Source organism: Chiloscyllium plagiosum, unplaced genomic scaffold (assembly GCF_037043375.1).
Source record: "Chiloscyllium plagiosum isolate Xiang-an unplaced genomic scaffold, Cpla_swu_hap1 HiC_scaffold_19, whole genome shotgun sequence".
Lineage (NCBI taxonomy): Eukaryota > Metazoa > Chordata > Chondrichthyes > Orectolobiformes > Hemiscylliidae > Chiloscyllium > Chiloscyllium plagiosum.
This window is the reverse complement of record NW_028270157.1, coordinates 7155155-7171198: the sequence shown is the minus strand read 5'-3', so window position 1 is coordinate 7171198 and position 16044 is coordinate 7155155. Positions and strand designations below refer to the sequence as shown.

The window sequence follows — 16044 nt, the reverse complement described above, 5'->3', positions numbered from 1 at the left end:
ACGATATAGAGGTTTATAAAATCATGAGGGACACAGACAGAAAGAATAGTAAACGTCTTTCCCCCAGGGTGGGAGAGTCCAAACTAGACGGCATAGGTTTAAGGTGAGAGGGGAAGATTTAAAAGGGACCTGAGGGGCAACGTTTTCACACAGAGGATGGTGTTTGTATAGAATGAGCTGTCAGAGGAAGTGGTGGAGGCTGTTACAATTACAACATTTTTTTGGAATCTGGATGAGTATATGAATGGGAAGGGTTTAGAGGGATATTGGCCACATGCTAGCAAATGGGACTAATTTGTTTGAAGTTTAATTTAGCTAAATGCAAGGTGCTGCATTTTAGAAAACCAAATCAGGGCAGGACTTATACACTTACTAGAAAGGTCTTGGGAAGTGTTGCTGAACAAAGAGACTTTGGTGTGCAGGTTCATAGCTCCTTGAAAGTAGAGTTGCAAGTAGATAGGATACTGAAGAAGGCTTTTGGTATGCTTTCCTTTATTAGTCAGAGTATTGAGTACAGGAGTTGGGAGGTCATGTTGCGGCTGTACATGACATTGGTTGGGCCACTGTTGGAATACTGCGTGCAATTCTGGTATCCTTCCTATCAGAAGGATGTTGTCAAATTTGAAAGGGTTCAGAAAAGATTGACAAGGATGTTGCCAGAGTTGGAGGATTTGAGCTACAGGGAGAGGCTGGATAGGTTGGGACTGTTTTCTCTGGAGCGTCAGAGGCTGAGGGGTGACCTTATAGAGGTTTATAAAATCATGAGGGGCATGGATAGGATAAATAGACAAGGTCTTTTCTCTGGGATTGGAGGGGAGTCCAGAACTAGAGAGCGTAGGTTTAGGGTGAGAGGGAAAAGATATAAAGAGACCTACGGGGTAACTTTTTTCACACAGAGGGTGGTTACGTGCATGGAATGAGCTGTCAGAGGAAGTGGTGGAGGTTAGTACAACACAGCATTTAAAAGGATCTGGATGGGTATATGAATAGGAAGAATTTGGAGGGATATGGGCCAAGTGCTGGCAAATGGGACTAGATTACATTAGGATATCTGGTAGGCACTGACGAGTTGGGCCGAAGGGTCTGTTTCCGTGCTGTGCAACTATGACTCCATAAAACACACAAAAAGAAAGGCGGGACAGCTAATGACAAATGCACAAACTGAGCCAAGTTTCTCCATCTGTTTGGCTGGACAGTAACCACTTCCTCATCAAGTCAAACTTTTCGATCATGCAGAGTGTGGTTGGAAAACTGCAGCCACAGATTTGGCGAAAATATCAAAACAGAAAAAAAGACAAAGCTTCAGTCATTAAATATAATATGTTCTTTTTTTAAAATTCGACCACCATCCTGTTGAACTTACACAAAGCTGGGTCGAAGATGTCAAACTGCATGGAGGTAGTAGGCTCAAAATAAACTAAAACTGAACGCGAAGAACATTGTTTATTTAAATATTCTTTTTTTAAAAAAATAAAATGTAACCCAATATTTAATGTGTTTGATGACTCACCCTCAGGGAATTCTTCCATTTCCAATTGTTCCTCGTCCGAATCTACATCCGTCATCTTGAATACTTTTTGTATAAAAATATTTTTTCTTGTTATACGGACTTTGGCGTAGGCTGAAAGTACACTTCTTTTTTAAAAAAAAATTTAAAAATCAAACCATAAAGTAGTGTCCTCCCTCACATCAGGCAGAAAGGGGAATGTCTCCCGCTTCGGAGATCAGTCTCCAGGTAACAACAGGAGACCCTCAGTCTGCCCCAAAACACAAAACAAACCAAAGCAAAAATAATATTGTTTTCCTCTCGATGTCTGTGGAGAGTCTGTGAAGAGAAACAAGGAGCCCCCGCACGGAGACACAAACTCAGTCCAGACCCCACCCCGTTCGGCCGTCACTCTCCGCCAGGAATTTCAGGCGATCGCACGCTTCCGCAAACAAAACTTTGAGGGAATCTCTCAGGCTCTGCATACATCTGAGTGGCTTCTCTCTTTTCTTTGGCTTTGGTTTCGTGCATTGTGTCCGCCCATCTGTGGAATCAACAACAGCGGAAAGAGTGTAGCGTCACAGCAAGCTCTTGGGACACACAGTAACCTTTTGATAATAACCCTCAGGCATGAAGAACAGTGCCTGACAGCATTACTGTGATTCCCCGGGGTGTCACTTGCTCTTTACGGATCTCCCCATCGACTTTTGGCCTTGTTATGTAGCAAATGTGAAGCTGCCTTTTCATTGTAGTCTAGGATCCGCACAGTGCACACACATTGCCAGGGTTACAGTCTATACAGATTTCCAGGGTTGGAGGATCTGAGCTATAGGGAAAGGTTGAACAGCTGGACCTGTTTTCCCTGGAGTGTTGGAGGCTGAGGGGTGACCTTATAAAGGTTTATAAAATCATGAGGGGCATGGATTGGGTAAACAGACAAGGTCTTTTTCCCTAGGGTGGGGGGAGTCCAGAACTAGAGGGAATAGGTTTAAGGTGAGATGGGAAAGATTTCAAAGGGGCAACTTTTTCACGCAGAGAGTGGTGCATGTATGGAATGAGCTGCCAGAGGAATTGATGGAGGCTGATACAATTACAATGTTTAAAAGGCATCTGGATGGGTATATGAATAGGAAGGGTTTAGAGGGATATGGGCCAAAAACTGGCAAATGGGGACACCACATTACACAAGGTCCATTTAGAGTCATATTAGTGTACACCACAGAACTGGAGACTTCGGTCCAACTCATTCATGCTGACCAGATATTCTAACTTAATCTAGTCCCATTTGCCAGTATTTGGCCCATATCCCTCCAAACCCTTTTATATGTTTCCCCTCTCACCTAAACCAATGCCCTCTAGTTCTTGACTCCCCCACCCCAGAGAAAAGACCCTTGTCTATTTAGGGCTTTTGCCCGAAACGTCGATTTTGCCTGTCCTCGGATGCTGCCTGAATTGCTGTGCTCTTCCAGCACCACTGATCCAGAATCCTTGTCTATTTATCCTATCCATGCCCCTCATGATTTTATAAACCTCTATAAGGTCACCCCTCAGCCTCCAGGGAAAACAGCCCCAACCTATTTAGCCTCTCCCAATAGCTCAAACCCTCCAACCCTGGCAACATCCTTGTAAATCTTTTCTGATCCCTTTCAAGTTTGACAACATTCTTCCCATAGCAGGGAAACCAGAATTGAATACAGTATTCCAAAAATGGCCTAATCAATGTATTGTACAGCTGAGCTAACTGAAAGCTGAGAGCTAACTGTGGTCTTTGTGATGGGCTGCATTAATTTTACGGACAATTGCAACCAGTTGTATTCCCTACGCACACACACACACAAAAACACACTGAATGCTGGAGAAACTCAGCAGATCTGGCAGCACCCGTGGAGAGCAATAAACAGTTATATGTCTCAAGTCCAATATGACTCTTATTTAAAACTGAAATTCGCCTCAATATTCAGTTCCACAAAAAAGTCACACTGGACTTGAAATGCTAACTTTTGTTTCTCAGAACTGATAAGTGTTGAGAAATCAACCCCAGGCATTTCAACATTTCACCATTTTGCCTTTCCATGCATCCTGAGTGGACTGGGACAATGAAGCATAAGAGAGAGAAACTGTCAATAACAGTGCATGTATGGCAATGAGTATGCACTGAGAACAACCTAGCTCTCAATGGCAGTAAAATCAAGGAACTCATTATTGACTTTCGACAGGATGTTACTCATGTCCCCCTACACATTAACAGCACAGAAGTGGAACGAGTAGAGAGTGTCAAGCTCCTTGTCATCCACAACAAGCTTTCTTGGACTCTTCATGTGGACGCACTGGCTACAAAGGCCCAACAACGTCTCTTCTTTCTCAGGTAGCTGAGGAAATTTGGCATGGCGGCGAATAGCCTTGCCAACTTTTATAGGTGTGCCATCGAGGGCATTGTGTCTGGATGTATCACTACCTGGTATAGCAACTGTACCATTCAAGATCGGAGACTGTTACTCAGCCTGGACAATCACAAATGCCGACCTCCCATCCATAGAATCCATTTACCAGGCCCACTGTCAAGGAAATGCCGCCAGCATTCTCAAAGATCCATCCCACCCTGGCAATGTTTTTCTACAACCTCTACCATCGGGGAGAAGGTACAGAAGCCTGAACACACGCACCAGCCGGTTTCGAAACAGTTTCTACCTTACTGTTGTTAGAATACTGAATGGACTCACTAACTCTTAACATTTGCTTGTCCCTGTGTTTTTCTTTTTGCCGCTGTTTACCTATTATTTACTATCTATGCTACTTAACTCTGTGATCTGTCTGTATTGCTTGCAAGACAAAGCTTTTTACTGTGCCTTGGTACACGTGACAATAAATTCAATTCAATTCAACACTTACAGATTGCAGGGACTAGTTTAATCACAGGATTGTTACAGTGCAGAAGGAGACCATTCAGCCCATTGTGACTACAGCATCTCTTCAAATGAGCATCATTACCAAGTGCAAATCTCCGCTTTTATCCTGTACCCTCGCACACTATTTCTATCCAAATCATCGTCCAATGTTCCTATGAATGATTCAGTCGAACCTGTCTCCACTACATTTCTACTGGAATGGCAAATAAGAAAAATGATTTTTGTTCACACTCTTAAGTTGTTAAGCATTGTTTACACCTTTTATACTTAACTAGGCTATATTATTAACACATCCTTGAAAACAATACAATGTTTGCTTGTTTCCCCAAAATGGGTCTATTGAATGTGCACTGCCAAACTTAAACATCAAAGGACAGTATATTCACAAAGTGCTGGTGAGTTTGCATTGATACATCTAGCCCTACAAACCTTTGAGAATTCTGCATTCCTTCACCAAGGGCTATTATGTATTCACTTCTCATTGCCCCACCCATTACTGTCTCCATTAATTCCCCCCATCAATGTCAGCAAAACGAAGGGGCTGATCATTGACTTCAGCAAGTGGAGTGGAGGGCTTGCCCCTGTCTGTATCAATGGTGCTGGGGTGGAGATGGTCAAGGCCATCCAAGTTCCTGAGAGTGACAATCACGAACAATCTGTCCTAGCCTACCCACTTCAAGCCAATGGTCAAGAAAGCACAACAGTGCTTCTACTTCCTCAGGAGGCTAAGGAAATTTGGCATGTCCACAACGAGTCTTACCAATTTTTATTGATGCACCATAGAAAGCACCCTATCTGGGTGCATCACAGCTCGGTATGGCAACTGCTGTTCCCAAGACTACAAGAAATTACTGAAAGTTGTGAACACAGCCCGGTCCATCATGCAAACCAACCTTCCATCCATTGAAGACATCTATACTTCTCGCTGCCTCAGGAAAGCATCCAACATAATCTAAGACTCCTCCCACCCTGGTTATACTCACTTCCACCTTTTTCCATCAGACAAAAATGCAAACGTTTGTATACACATACGAATAGATTCAAGAATAGCTTCTTCCCTTTGGTTGTTGGACTTCTGAATGGACCTCTCAAATTTTAAATTTAAATGTTGGTCTCACCATCTGTGCACCTTCTCTGCAGCAGTAACATTGTATTCCTCACTCTGTTCTACTACCCTAATACACTTTGCATGGTAGGGTCTGCCTGCACTGCATGCAAAACAAAACCTTTCACTGTCCCTAGGTACATGTGACAATAATAAATCAAATAATACTGCAGTTCCTTAAGCAACCTAAACCCTACTCTCCTCAAACCTCTGCACTTTTCCTCCTCTCTTTCTTTAATATATTCCTTACAGCCTATATTCGCTTGCATTAACATCCATCAATATCTTGGTGCATACCTTGGTGCATTCTGATTAACCTTCTGTGAAACACTGCATGGGTCCAGTTCATATACCAACTGAGTTTACCATAAAGCACTATCCTTTTCTTTCCTCACCTGTGGCGTGGTGACCCTCAGGTTAAACCACAACTAGTCATCTTTCTCTAATGAGAGAGCAACCCAATAGTCTGGAATGACTATGGAAACTTTAAGTTGTAGTATGCCAGATTTATGTTACATCAGCATCATTGATTAGGGTAAACTGCTGGTGATAAAAAAATTACTTAATAATAAAAATTACTTAATAATAATAATCAAATCTTAAATGGTACAGCTCATTAAAGCTCCATTTTCAGCCTACTTAAACTGATGAATTCCTCATTTCAGATGTTGTGGGGAAAATCACCAGTCTCAGAGTCCGAGTCAGGGTTCAATGACAGAGTTTATTGTACGAAGAAATACCGGAGTTCTGGGGAGAGAAAGACACCAACAGCACAGTGATCAGCTGCGAGTCTTCTCTCAACCCGGAGCACATGCCCATTTTGTGATATAATAGGTCAGTGATGAGATTCTTCTCTCTGTAACATAGTTTATTTATTGTAAACATTGCAGAATCATTGATAACTTCGATGCAGTCATTATCAGTTCCAGTGCAGCCTTTGTTAATTTCAGCGCGGTCATTGTCAGTTTCAGCGCAGCCATTGTTAATTTCAATGTCTGCGCAGAAGTCCATTGCTGCAGTAATGGACACTAATCGCTCTTCCTGAGAAGGAAGATCACTGCAGCCCTGGCTATTAGCATTTTGTATTGAGTCCGTATCAAGCTGTTAGCATTTCTACCAGAGGTGTTGGCTGGACCCAGACATTTTGGTGGGCATTATACACAACTCATGTATATTCTCTCCCCCACCCACCTTAAACTAATCAACTAGGTTGTGAGTGTGTTGTGCTGGCATTCTGGTGGACCCAGGCAGTGTCTGTGTTTGCTCTGCTGTCTCTCTCCATATTGTGGTCCAGCAGCCATCTTGTGGCCAACCTGTGGCTCAGCGGCCATCTTGTGTGTCCGTGTGCCTGGTGTCACCCTGCCCAGTGCCATCTCTCACTTCACAGCTACTACGCAGTTGAGAAAACTTGTTCCTTTTGGTTCTCAGACCTCCTGTGGAATTGCTGAACATCTGCAGGGCTTTTACATTTAGAAGCTTTGTAGGTTTTGTTGCATAAAAATTGCTGTCTCTGCTCCAGCTCTTAACTATTATATTATTCACTTATTTCTGTAGCAGAAACATACAGCATAAAATATGTAGTCTCTGATTCTGCTAATTTGAATAAAACTTTAACAAAATAAATGTAGAGTCCAGTAATACACATACTCTCTTGGGATTGCAACTGTAGAAACAATAGATGCAAAGGCACACTAAAACAGGTTACCAGCTTGTTAGGAAAAACTGAGGACTGCAGATGCTGGAGAGTCAGAGTTGAAAAATGTGGCACTGGAAAAACACAGCAGATCTGGCAGCATCCGAGGAGCAGGAGGGTCAACGTTTCAGATATCAGCACTTCATCAGGAATGTGGAGCGAGAAGGGGATCTGACAGAGGGTGGGGGTTGGGGGCTGGGTGGAGATAGCTGGGAAGGCGATAGGTGGATGCAGGCACCGGAGTAATAGTAATTGGTCGTTGGGGTGGATGGTGCGGACAGGTGGGAAGGAAGATGGACAGGTAGGTCAGGCCAAGTGGATGGTGCTGAGCTGGAGGGTTGGATCTGGGTTAAGGTGGGGGAGAGAGACCAGTCTGTTAGCTTGGGCAGGGGAACATCAGAAAGAGATCCAGGTGATTTTGGGGAATAGAATGCTTTCCATTTCTCGTATGCAGTGTTCAAATCAAACACATTTAAATGCTGAGTATTGCTCCCTTCTCTTTTCAATCACAATATATATATCAGGTCTAACCTTGGAAAGATTCCACTGCATATGACGTTAGGTCTATAAAATTAAAAGTCCATCAATATTTGTCTCTAATGCTCCAGTTAATGTGAATTGTGATTAGCTGGAATGCAAAGAAGGTGATGTTTTAATCTCCAGTGTCACTTTAGGTTCACCGATGTTATACTTAATGTCTTTCAGTCTTGTTCAACGTTGCATCTTTAGATAGTTCCTCCCATGAGTGTAACGTAAGTCCCACTGATGTAAAAATAATAAACATAGTTATTCCTTTTGTCTCAGATCTCCAATGAAAAGGGAATTAGGTGAGGCGGAATTTCTTCTCTCCGAGGATCATGAGTCTTTGGAGCTCCAGGCCACAGACAGCTGTGGGGATAGTGTCCTCCGGTATATTTAAGGCTGAGCTAGATTCTTGATTAGAGAGGTAATCAAAGTTTACCAGGAAAATGGATGCAAGGAATGTCAGATCAACCATGATCCTGTTGAATGGTCGAGCTCAATGGGTCAAACTGCTGTTCTTTTTCTTGCAGTCTTATTGATATCCTCATGTCATTTTGCAGTAACATTGGAATTCCCTTATTTATGTTTTAGATTAGATCCCCTACAGTGTGGAAACAGGCCCTTTGGCCCACCAAGTCCACACTGAACCCTCCGAAGAGTAACCCATCCAGACCCATTTCCCTCTGACTAATATACCTAACACTATAGCAATTTAGCATGGCCAATTGACCTGGCCTGTACGAGGAAACTCACACAGACACAGGGAGAATGTGCAAACTCCACACAGGCAGTCGCCCAAGGCTGGAATCAAACCTGGGACCCTTGTGCTGTGAGGTAACAGTGCTAACCACTGAGCCACCCTTTAATTGAATACTAATGGACCCTTGTGCTATAGGCTTATCTTCGGTGTCCTGCTACATTCACATAAGTATCTAGAATAATTCCAGTGTGTTTGTTGTGTGCACTTGTCTGGATATCCTACATTTATAATGTTTAAACTCTTAGGTTTTACAAACTCATTTTTATTATCCAAGGCAACCACTAATCACAACATTCACAATTCTGGTCATCAGGGAAAAAAATGAGATCAAAAGCCCCCTCTAGTGTTCGAGTGCCATTATCTCAAGATTATATAATAGCGAAACCAATTTATAATTTTGAATTCACTTTTGCAATGTAGGGAACACAGCATTTAATTTGCACATTTCACTTTTCTACAAACAACAATAGAATAAATAACCAGATTGTCTTGTAGGTTAAGGAATAAATGTTGTGCAGAACTCTACAGTGGGCAAGCTTTTCTTCAATTTGTAGAATGGGATGTTTTGTATTCTGATACCTTAGTTGAGACATTGGTTTCATGACCAGAGAGCATATGAGGAGTGAAGAGATTTGATGTTAAACGACAAATATTTGAAAAAGTTAATGTTAGCTCACCATTTGGAACACTCCCACTCCTTCCAGTTAAATCTTTATGGATTGATTTGGCTTCAGATTCATTGTGGATAAGTAAAGTGTGCTGAAGATTCTTAATTTTAGGAAGGTAGACTGGGTGAGAATTATTAAATAGTTTAATCAACTTATATAGTCACAGATTACCAGAAGGACAAAATTTGAAAAAGCAGGGGCATACTACTCATTGGGGAGGCCATGGTCTAGTGGTATTATTGCTAGACTGTTAATTCAGAGACCCAGCTAATGGTATGGGAACCCAAGTTCAAATCCCACCATGGCAGATAGTGGAATTTGAATTCAATAAAAATCTGGAATGGAGAGTCTAATGATGACCATGAATCCATTGCCAATTGTTGGAAAAAGAAATCTGGTTCACTGATGTCTTTCAAGGAAAAAGATCTGCCATCCTTAACTGGTCTGGCCTACATGCGACTCCAGACCCACAGCAATGTGGTTGACTCTTAAATGCCCTCCAGGCAATTAGGGATGGGCAATAAATGCTGGTTCAGCCAGCGATGCCTTCATCCTGTGAATGAATAATAAACATTTTTTCTAGATGGATTATACATGAACTACAACAACAATTAACACTGTAGGCCTTGAATGCACCATAAGTGCAGAAATCACATGACACCAGGTTATAGTCCAACAGGTTAATTTGAAATCAAATAAACCTGTTGGACTATAACCTGGTGTGTGTAACTTATGACTTTGTCCATCCCAGGCCAACACCAGCACCTCCACATCAATGTACAATAAGAGGTAGCTTAAATAGGTAATAAAGGAGCTGATACAAGGAGAAAAATCTTCAGACTCATCAGAAGACACATAGGGAGATGAATGTTTAAACTGTAAGCAGAAAAATTAGACAATGAAATAGGAAGTGCAAAAGTAAAGGTTACAAGGATCATAATGAATATTGGGATATAGCTTCACCTTGACCACCTGCAGGGCACGTTGGTAGAGTTAATTGTTCATCCTTTCCATAAGCTGCCAATGTTTATTTTACTGATTATGAAGCAGAAAAAGCTAAAGCTTTGCACCAAAGTAAATGTGATCTATAAAAACAGTCAGAGTAAACAGACATTTGAGCAAGCAATGACCTTTTTTAAAAAAGAAAGATGGTGATAAGATACCAAGCAGCTGGGATTTGTTGATATCTTGGACATCTTTTTGTTTCTCCAGAAATCTCAAGTGCTTTTCTCAGTCATCAGGAGAGAATTTTAAGGGTTCAGGAAAGAGAGTGACAGACAACTCGAAGGCACCAAACAAGGATACATTCTTTACGCAGAATGTCTTGCATACTCGAATATCTAACCACATTTGCAAGGTTCTGAAAAGAAGAATTAGAAATCAGACTTGTAGCGAAGGAGTGGGGAGAAAGAAATTCTCCAACTGCAAATAATCTAACCTGTAAACATTCAGGCCTGGGAGTCTGGAGTTTGGTAATTATCCTGAAGGGATTCCAAAAACATCTGGAGAAGTATGATGTAATCAAGACAGGATCTTTTGAGATTTCTCTCAGTAACACATACAAGTGAGTACCAAATCAGGATGATCTGGCAGATTAATGTGTGGTTGGAAAGGTGTCGGAGGAAGAGCATTGAATGCCTGTGACATTGGGACCTGTGCTAGGGGAAGTGGGACCTGTGTAGGCCACATGGTTTGCACCGCAAGAGTCAGGACTAATGTCTTCACAGGATGGTTTGCTAGGTGTTGGGGAGGGTTTCAACTAATTTGCTAAGGAGATGGAATTCAGGACGTAACATTAGAAAATGGAACAAGTTGTGCAAAGAACTGGCAGAGTGATTGTACTATATGAGGAATTATAGTAAGCTATTACTTAGGCTCAGGCTAATAAAATACACAACATTTCATGTGAGCCACCTTCCAATAGGCTGTTTTTTTTTTTTTTTTTTTTTTTTTTTTTTCTTTTCTTGCACCGCCGGCGCGCTGCAGGAGAGTCCCTCCCCTCCGAGGGCCGGTGCCTCTTCCCCAGAGAGACCGGGGGGGATTTATTTTTTTTTTTTTTTTGTTTTTTTTTGGGTTTTTTTTTTTTTTTTTTTTTTTTTTTTTTTTTTATTTAACCCCCACACTACCACCTAAGTGCAGTAGTGCTTATTTTATCCCCAGCACCCATGGTGTGTGTGTGCAGGTGTGAGACACATTGAAAGACACAAAGTGCACCAATCTTTATTCAGTTTCCACCACCAGGAAGACAGGTCCAATAGGCTGTTATACCTGATACAATACTTATATTGTTTCCTGCAACATAAGAAACATGGTATTGAAGAATCTGACAGACATTTATTGCAACTGAATATAATTAACTCACTCTAACAGAAAAATCCTTCCAAGTGAGGAATGTTTCTCTTACGTGGGGAGCCATCTCAGACTGACATTGATGTGTCTGCATCCTAACTATGAGTGCCACCTCTGTGTGCCTAAGGATGAGATTCCTCGATGAGCATTACAACCATGCTGATACTAAGATCCTGTGTAAATGGCAGTGATTGTTCCAACTCCTCTTCCTGACTCAGAAACCTGGACTATGTACAGCTATGACCTCAGGACCCTTGAGGAGTACCGTCAACATTGTTTGAGATGGATTCTCTGAATAGCTTGAATGACAAGAGTATTAACATCACCATCAGGCGGCACGGTGGCTCAGCAGTTGGCACTGCTGTCTCATAGCACCAGGGTCCCAGGTTCGATTCCAGCCTTGGGTGACTGTCTGCGTGGGTTTCCTCCGGGTGCTCTGGTTTCCTCCCACAGTCCAAAGATGTGCAGGTCAGGTGAATTGGCCATGCTAAATTGCCCATAGTGATAGGTGCATTAGTCAGAGGGAAGTGGGTCTGGGTGAGTTACTCTTCAAAGGGTTGGTGTGGACTGGTTGAGCTAAAGGGCCTGTTTCCAGACTGTAGGGAATCTAATCCTTGAAGGAGCTGATAGCCAATCATCGAGGCCTGATCACCCAAAACCAATTCCTCTGGGATGGTTACATATCTAGGATGTCTAAGTTCCTACTACCAAAGCAAATATCTTTGCCCAGCTCAATGAAGGCAGTCAAATAATAGAAGGACTAAGAAAGAGTTTCAAAGATTTCCCTATGACTCTAAGTATAGATGTTAATATCTGGTCAGAAGAAACCAACTTGGAGAAACCTCCTGTGTGAAAGGACACAATTCTTTGAGAACATCCATCCACAAGAGAAAGTACAGGAAAGGAACTGGAGAAAGCAATGTCAGTGATCTCCAGACCAAGAATTAAATCCACCTTCTAGAAATACCCGCCAAAGTTGTGATTGGAGATGGTGCTCTAGGATCAGGCTCATCAGACATGCAAGGACCAACAGAACCCCTGGCCAGTGACACAGACATTCCTAGGTGAACAATCTTACATATTATTACTAATGATAGTAAGTATTGAATATAACATTTAGATTCTTCAGGTACACAGTGTCTGTGCTAGTAGTTTACAACAGCAGATAATGCTTCTAGTAGGGTATCATCTCTCAAGTAAGATGGGATATGATTTCTTTATGCCTTGAGGTCAAATGCTATGATGCTGTGATGTATAATGAGAAAAAGTTAGGGTCTAGGCTACCTTTTTAATATCTTTTGAGCGGGCTTGGTCTGGTCCATATCAATTTCCATTTGTAAATTTCTTACTTCTTCATTGCAACTTACTTTCCCACCTATTTTAGTTTTATCTATGGAATTCACTGCCCCAGAAGTCTGTGGAGGCCAGGTCATTGAGTATATGTAAGACTGAGCTAGATAGTTTCCTGATTGTCGAGGAATCAAGGGTTTCGGGGAGAAAGCGGGAGAATGGGGTTGAGAAACTTATCAGCCATGATTGAATGGGAGAGCAGACTCAATGGGCCAAATGGCTTAATTTCTGCTCCTATGTCTTATGGTCTTGTGGTCTTATAATCTGCAAATTTGGCTTTAGCACCTTGTATTCCCATATGAAAACCATTAATATATATTATAAATAGCTGGGGCTCAAGGATTGAATCCTGTAGTACCTCACTATTTACAGCTTGCTGACCAGTAAAAGACCTATGCAGAATCCCAGATTTCTGTTGCTTACTGTTCCTACCCTTGCTGCTGGCCAATTTGTCCAATATCTAATACTGGCTTTTTGCTATTTGCTAAAATATTTCGAGTCCTAGTTTCTGAGTCGGTGTCTGTTGTGAAATCAAATGATGGCATGCCTCCATCAAGTCAGAGAAACGTAGAAAATAGGTATACGAGTCAATCATTTGTCCCTTTGAGCCAAATCTGTCATTCAATATGATTATGGCTGATCATCCAACATAGTACCCTGTTCCCACTTTCTTCCAATACCCTATGATCCCTTTAACCTAAAGAATTATATCTGATACCTTGTTGAAAATATTCAATAGTTTGACTGCAACTGCTTTCTGTGATAGAGAATTCCACAGGCTCATCATTCTCTGGTGAAGACATTTCTCCTCATCTCTGTCCTAAATGGTCTACCCTGTGTCCTTAGACTGTGAGTTGAAACTTTATTGCTGGAACAGCACAGCAGGTCAGGCAGCATCCAGGGAACAGGAGATTCGACGTTTCGGGCACAGGCCCTTCTTCAGGAATGAGCAGAGAGTGTTCAGCAGGAGAAGATAAAAGGTAGGGAGGAGGGACTTGGAGGAGGGGCGTTGGAAATGTGATAGGTGGAAAGAGGTCAAGGTGAGGGTGATAGGTCGGAGTAGGATGGAGACGGAGAGGTCAAGAAGAAGACTGCAGATCAGGAAGGCGGTGCCGGGCTGGAGGGATTCGGCTGAGACAAGGTGGGGGGAGGGGGGATGAAGAAACTGGTGAAGTCCAAGTTCATCCCCTGTGGTTGGAGGGTTCCCAGTCGGAAGATAAGACGCTCCTCCTCCGACCGTCGCGTTGTTGTGGTTTGGCGGTGGATGAGTCCAATGACCTGCATATCCTCGGTGGAGTGGGAGGGGGAGTTGAAATGCTGTGCTACAGGGTGGTTGGGTTGGTTCGTCCGGGTGGCCCAGAGGTGCTCTCTGAATCGCTCCGCAAGTAGGCGGCCTGTCTCCCCAATATAGAGGAGGCCACACCGGCTGTAGCGGATGCAGTAGATGATGTGGGTGGAGGTGCAGGTGAATCTGTGGCGGATATGGAAGTTTCCTTTGGGGCCTTGGAGGGAGGTGAGGGGGGAGGTGTGGGCGCAAGTGTTGCACCTCCTGCGGTTGCAAGGGAAGGTGCCGGGAGTGGAGGTTGGATCGGTGGGGGGTGTGGATCTGACAAGGGAGTCGCGGAGGGAGTGGTCTCTACGGAAAGCTGATAGTGGAGGGGAGGGAAATATATCCTTGGTGCTGGGGTCTGTTTGGAGGTGGCGGAAGTGACGGCGGATGATGCGCTGTACATGGAGATTGGTGGGGTGGTAGGTGAGGACCAGTGGGGTTCTGTCCTGGTGGCGGTTGGAGGGGCGGGGCTCAAGGGCGGAGGAGCGGGAAGTGGAGGAGATGCGGTGGAGGGCACCGTCGACCACGTCGGGGGGGAAATTGCGGTCCTTGAAGAAGGAGGCCATCTGTGTTGTACGTATTTTGAACTGGTCCTCCTGGGAGCAGATGCGGCGGAGACGAAGGAATTGGGAGAATGGGATGGCGTTTTTACAGGGGGCAGGATGGGAGGAGGTGTAGTCCAGGTAGCTGTGGGAATCGGTTGGTTTGTAGTAGATGTCCGTGTTGATTCGGTCGCCTGAGATAGAAACAGAAAGGTCTAGGAAGGGGAGGGAGGAGTCAGAGACTGTCCAGGTGAATTTGAGGTCGGGGTGGAAGGTGTTAGTGTAGTGGATGAACTGTTCAACCTCCTCGTGGGAGCACGAGGTAGCGCCGATACAGTCATCAATGTAGCGAAGGAAAAGATGGGGGGTGGGGCCAGTGTAGTTGCGGAAGATGGATTGTTCCACATACCCTACGAAGAGGCAGGCATAGCTGGGGCCCATGCGGGTGCTCATGGCTACTCCTTTTGTTTGGAGAAAGTGGGAGGATTGGAAAGAAAAGTTGTTCAGGGTGAGGACCAGTTCGGTCAGTCGAAGGAGGGTGTCGGTGGAAGGGTACTGGGTGGTACGGCGGGAAAGGAAGAAGCGGAGTGCTTTGAGTCCTTCGTGATGGGGGATGGAGGTGTACAGGGACTGGATGTCCATGGTGAAGATGAGGCGTTGGGGACCGGGGAAGCGGAAATCCTGGAGGAGGTGGAGGGCATGGGTGGTGTCACGAACGTAGGTGGGGAGTTCTTGGACAAATGGGGACAGGACCGTGTCGAGGTATGCAGAGATGAGTTCGGTGGGGCAGGAGCAGGCTGAGACAATAGGTCGGCTGGGACAGTCAGGTTTGTGGATTTTGGGCAGGAGGTAGAAACGGGCGGTGCGGGGTTGTGGGACTATGAGGTTGGAGGCGGTGGATGGGAGGTCCCCTGAGGTGATGAGGTTATGGACGGTCTGGGAGATGATGGTTTGGTGGTGGGGGGTGGGGTCATGGTCAAGGGGACGGTAGGAGGAGGTATCTGCGAGCTGGCGTTTGGCCTCAGCGGTGTAAAGGCCGGTGCGCCAAACTACTACTGCGCCTCCCTTGTCAGCTGGTTTGATGGTGAGGTTGGGGTTGGAACGGAGGGAGTGGAGGGCTGCACGTTCCGAGGGTGAGAGGTTGGAGTGGGTGGGAGGGGTGTGGGAGTTCAGGTAGCGGTTAATATCGCGGCGGCAGTTTGCTATGAAGAGGTCGAGGGCAGGTAGGAGGCCAGCACGGGGTGTCCAGGTGGATGGGGTGTGTTGGAGGTGGGAGAAGGGGTCGTCAGAGGGTGGGCGAGAGTCTTGATTGAAGAAGAAGGCACGGAGGCGA

The 16044-nt window shown here is 44.2% G+C and overlaps 1 protein-coding gene across 3 annotated transcripts in view; it reads right to left on the bottom strand.

Annotated features, from left to right (window-relative positions):
* The window catches only part of ano6 (anoctamin 6), a 146127-nt gene extending 143967 nt beyond the window's left edge, over positions 1–2160 (bottom strand). Inside the window, exon 1 of one of the 3 annotated variants that reach the window (XM_043708688.2) lies at positions 1511–2160. In XM_043708688.2, coding sequence (XP_043564623.2) covers positions 1511–1565 — 55 coding nt within the window. In that variant the 5' untranslated portion in view covers positions 1566–2160. The remainder of the gene's footprint in view (positions 1–1510) is intronic. The other 2 variants (XM_043708689.2, XM_043708690.2) reach the window with 2 other exon arrangements.
* Between the last annotated feature and the right edge of the window lie 13884 nt (positions 2161–16044).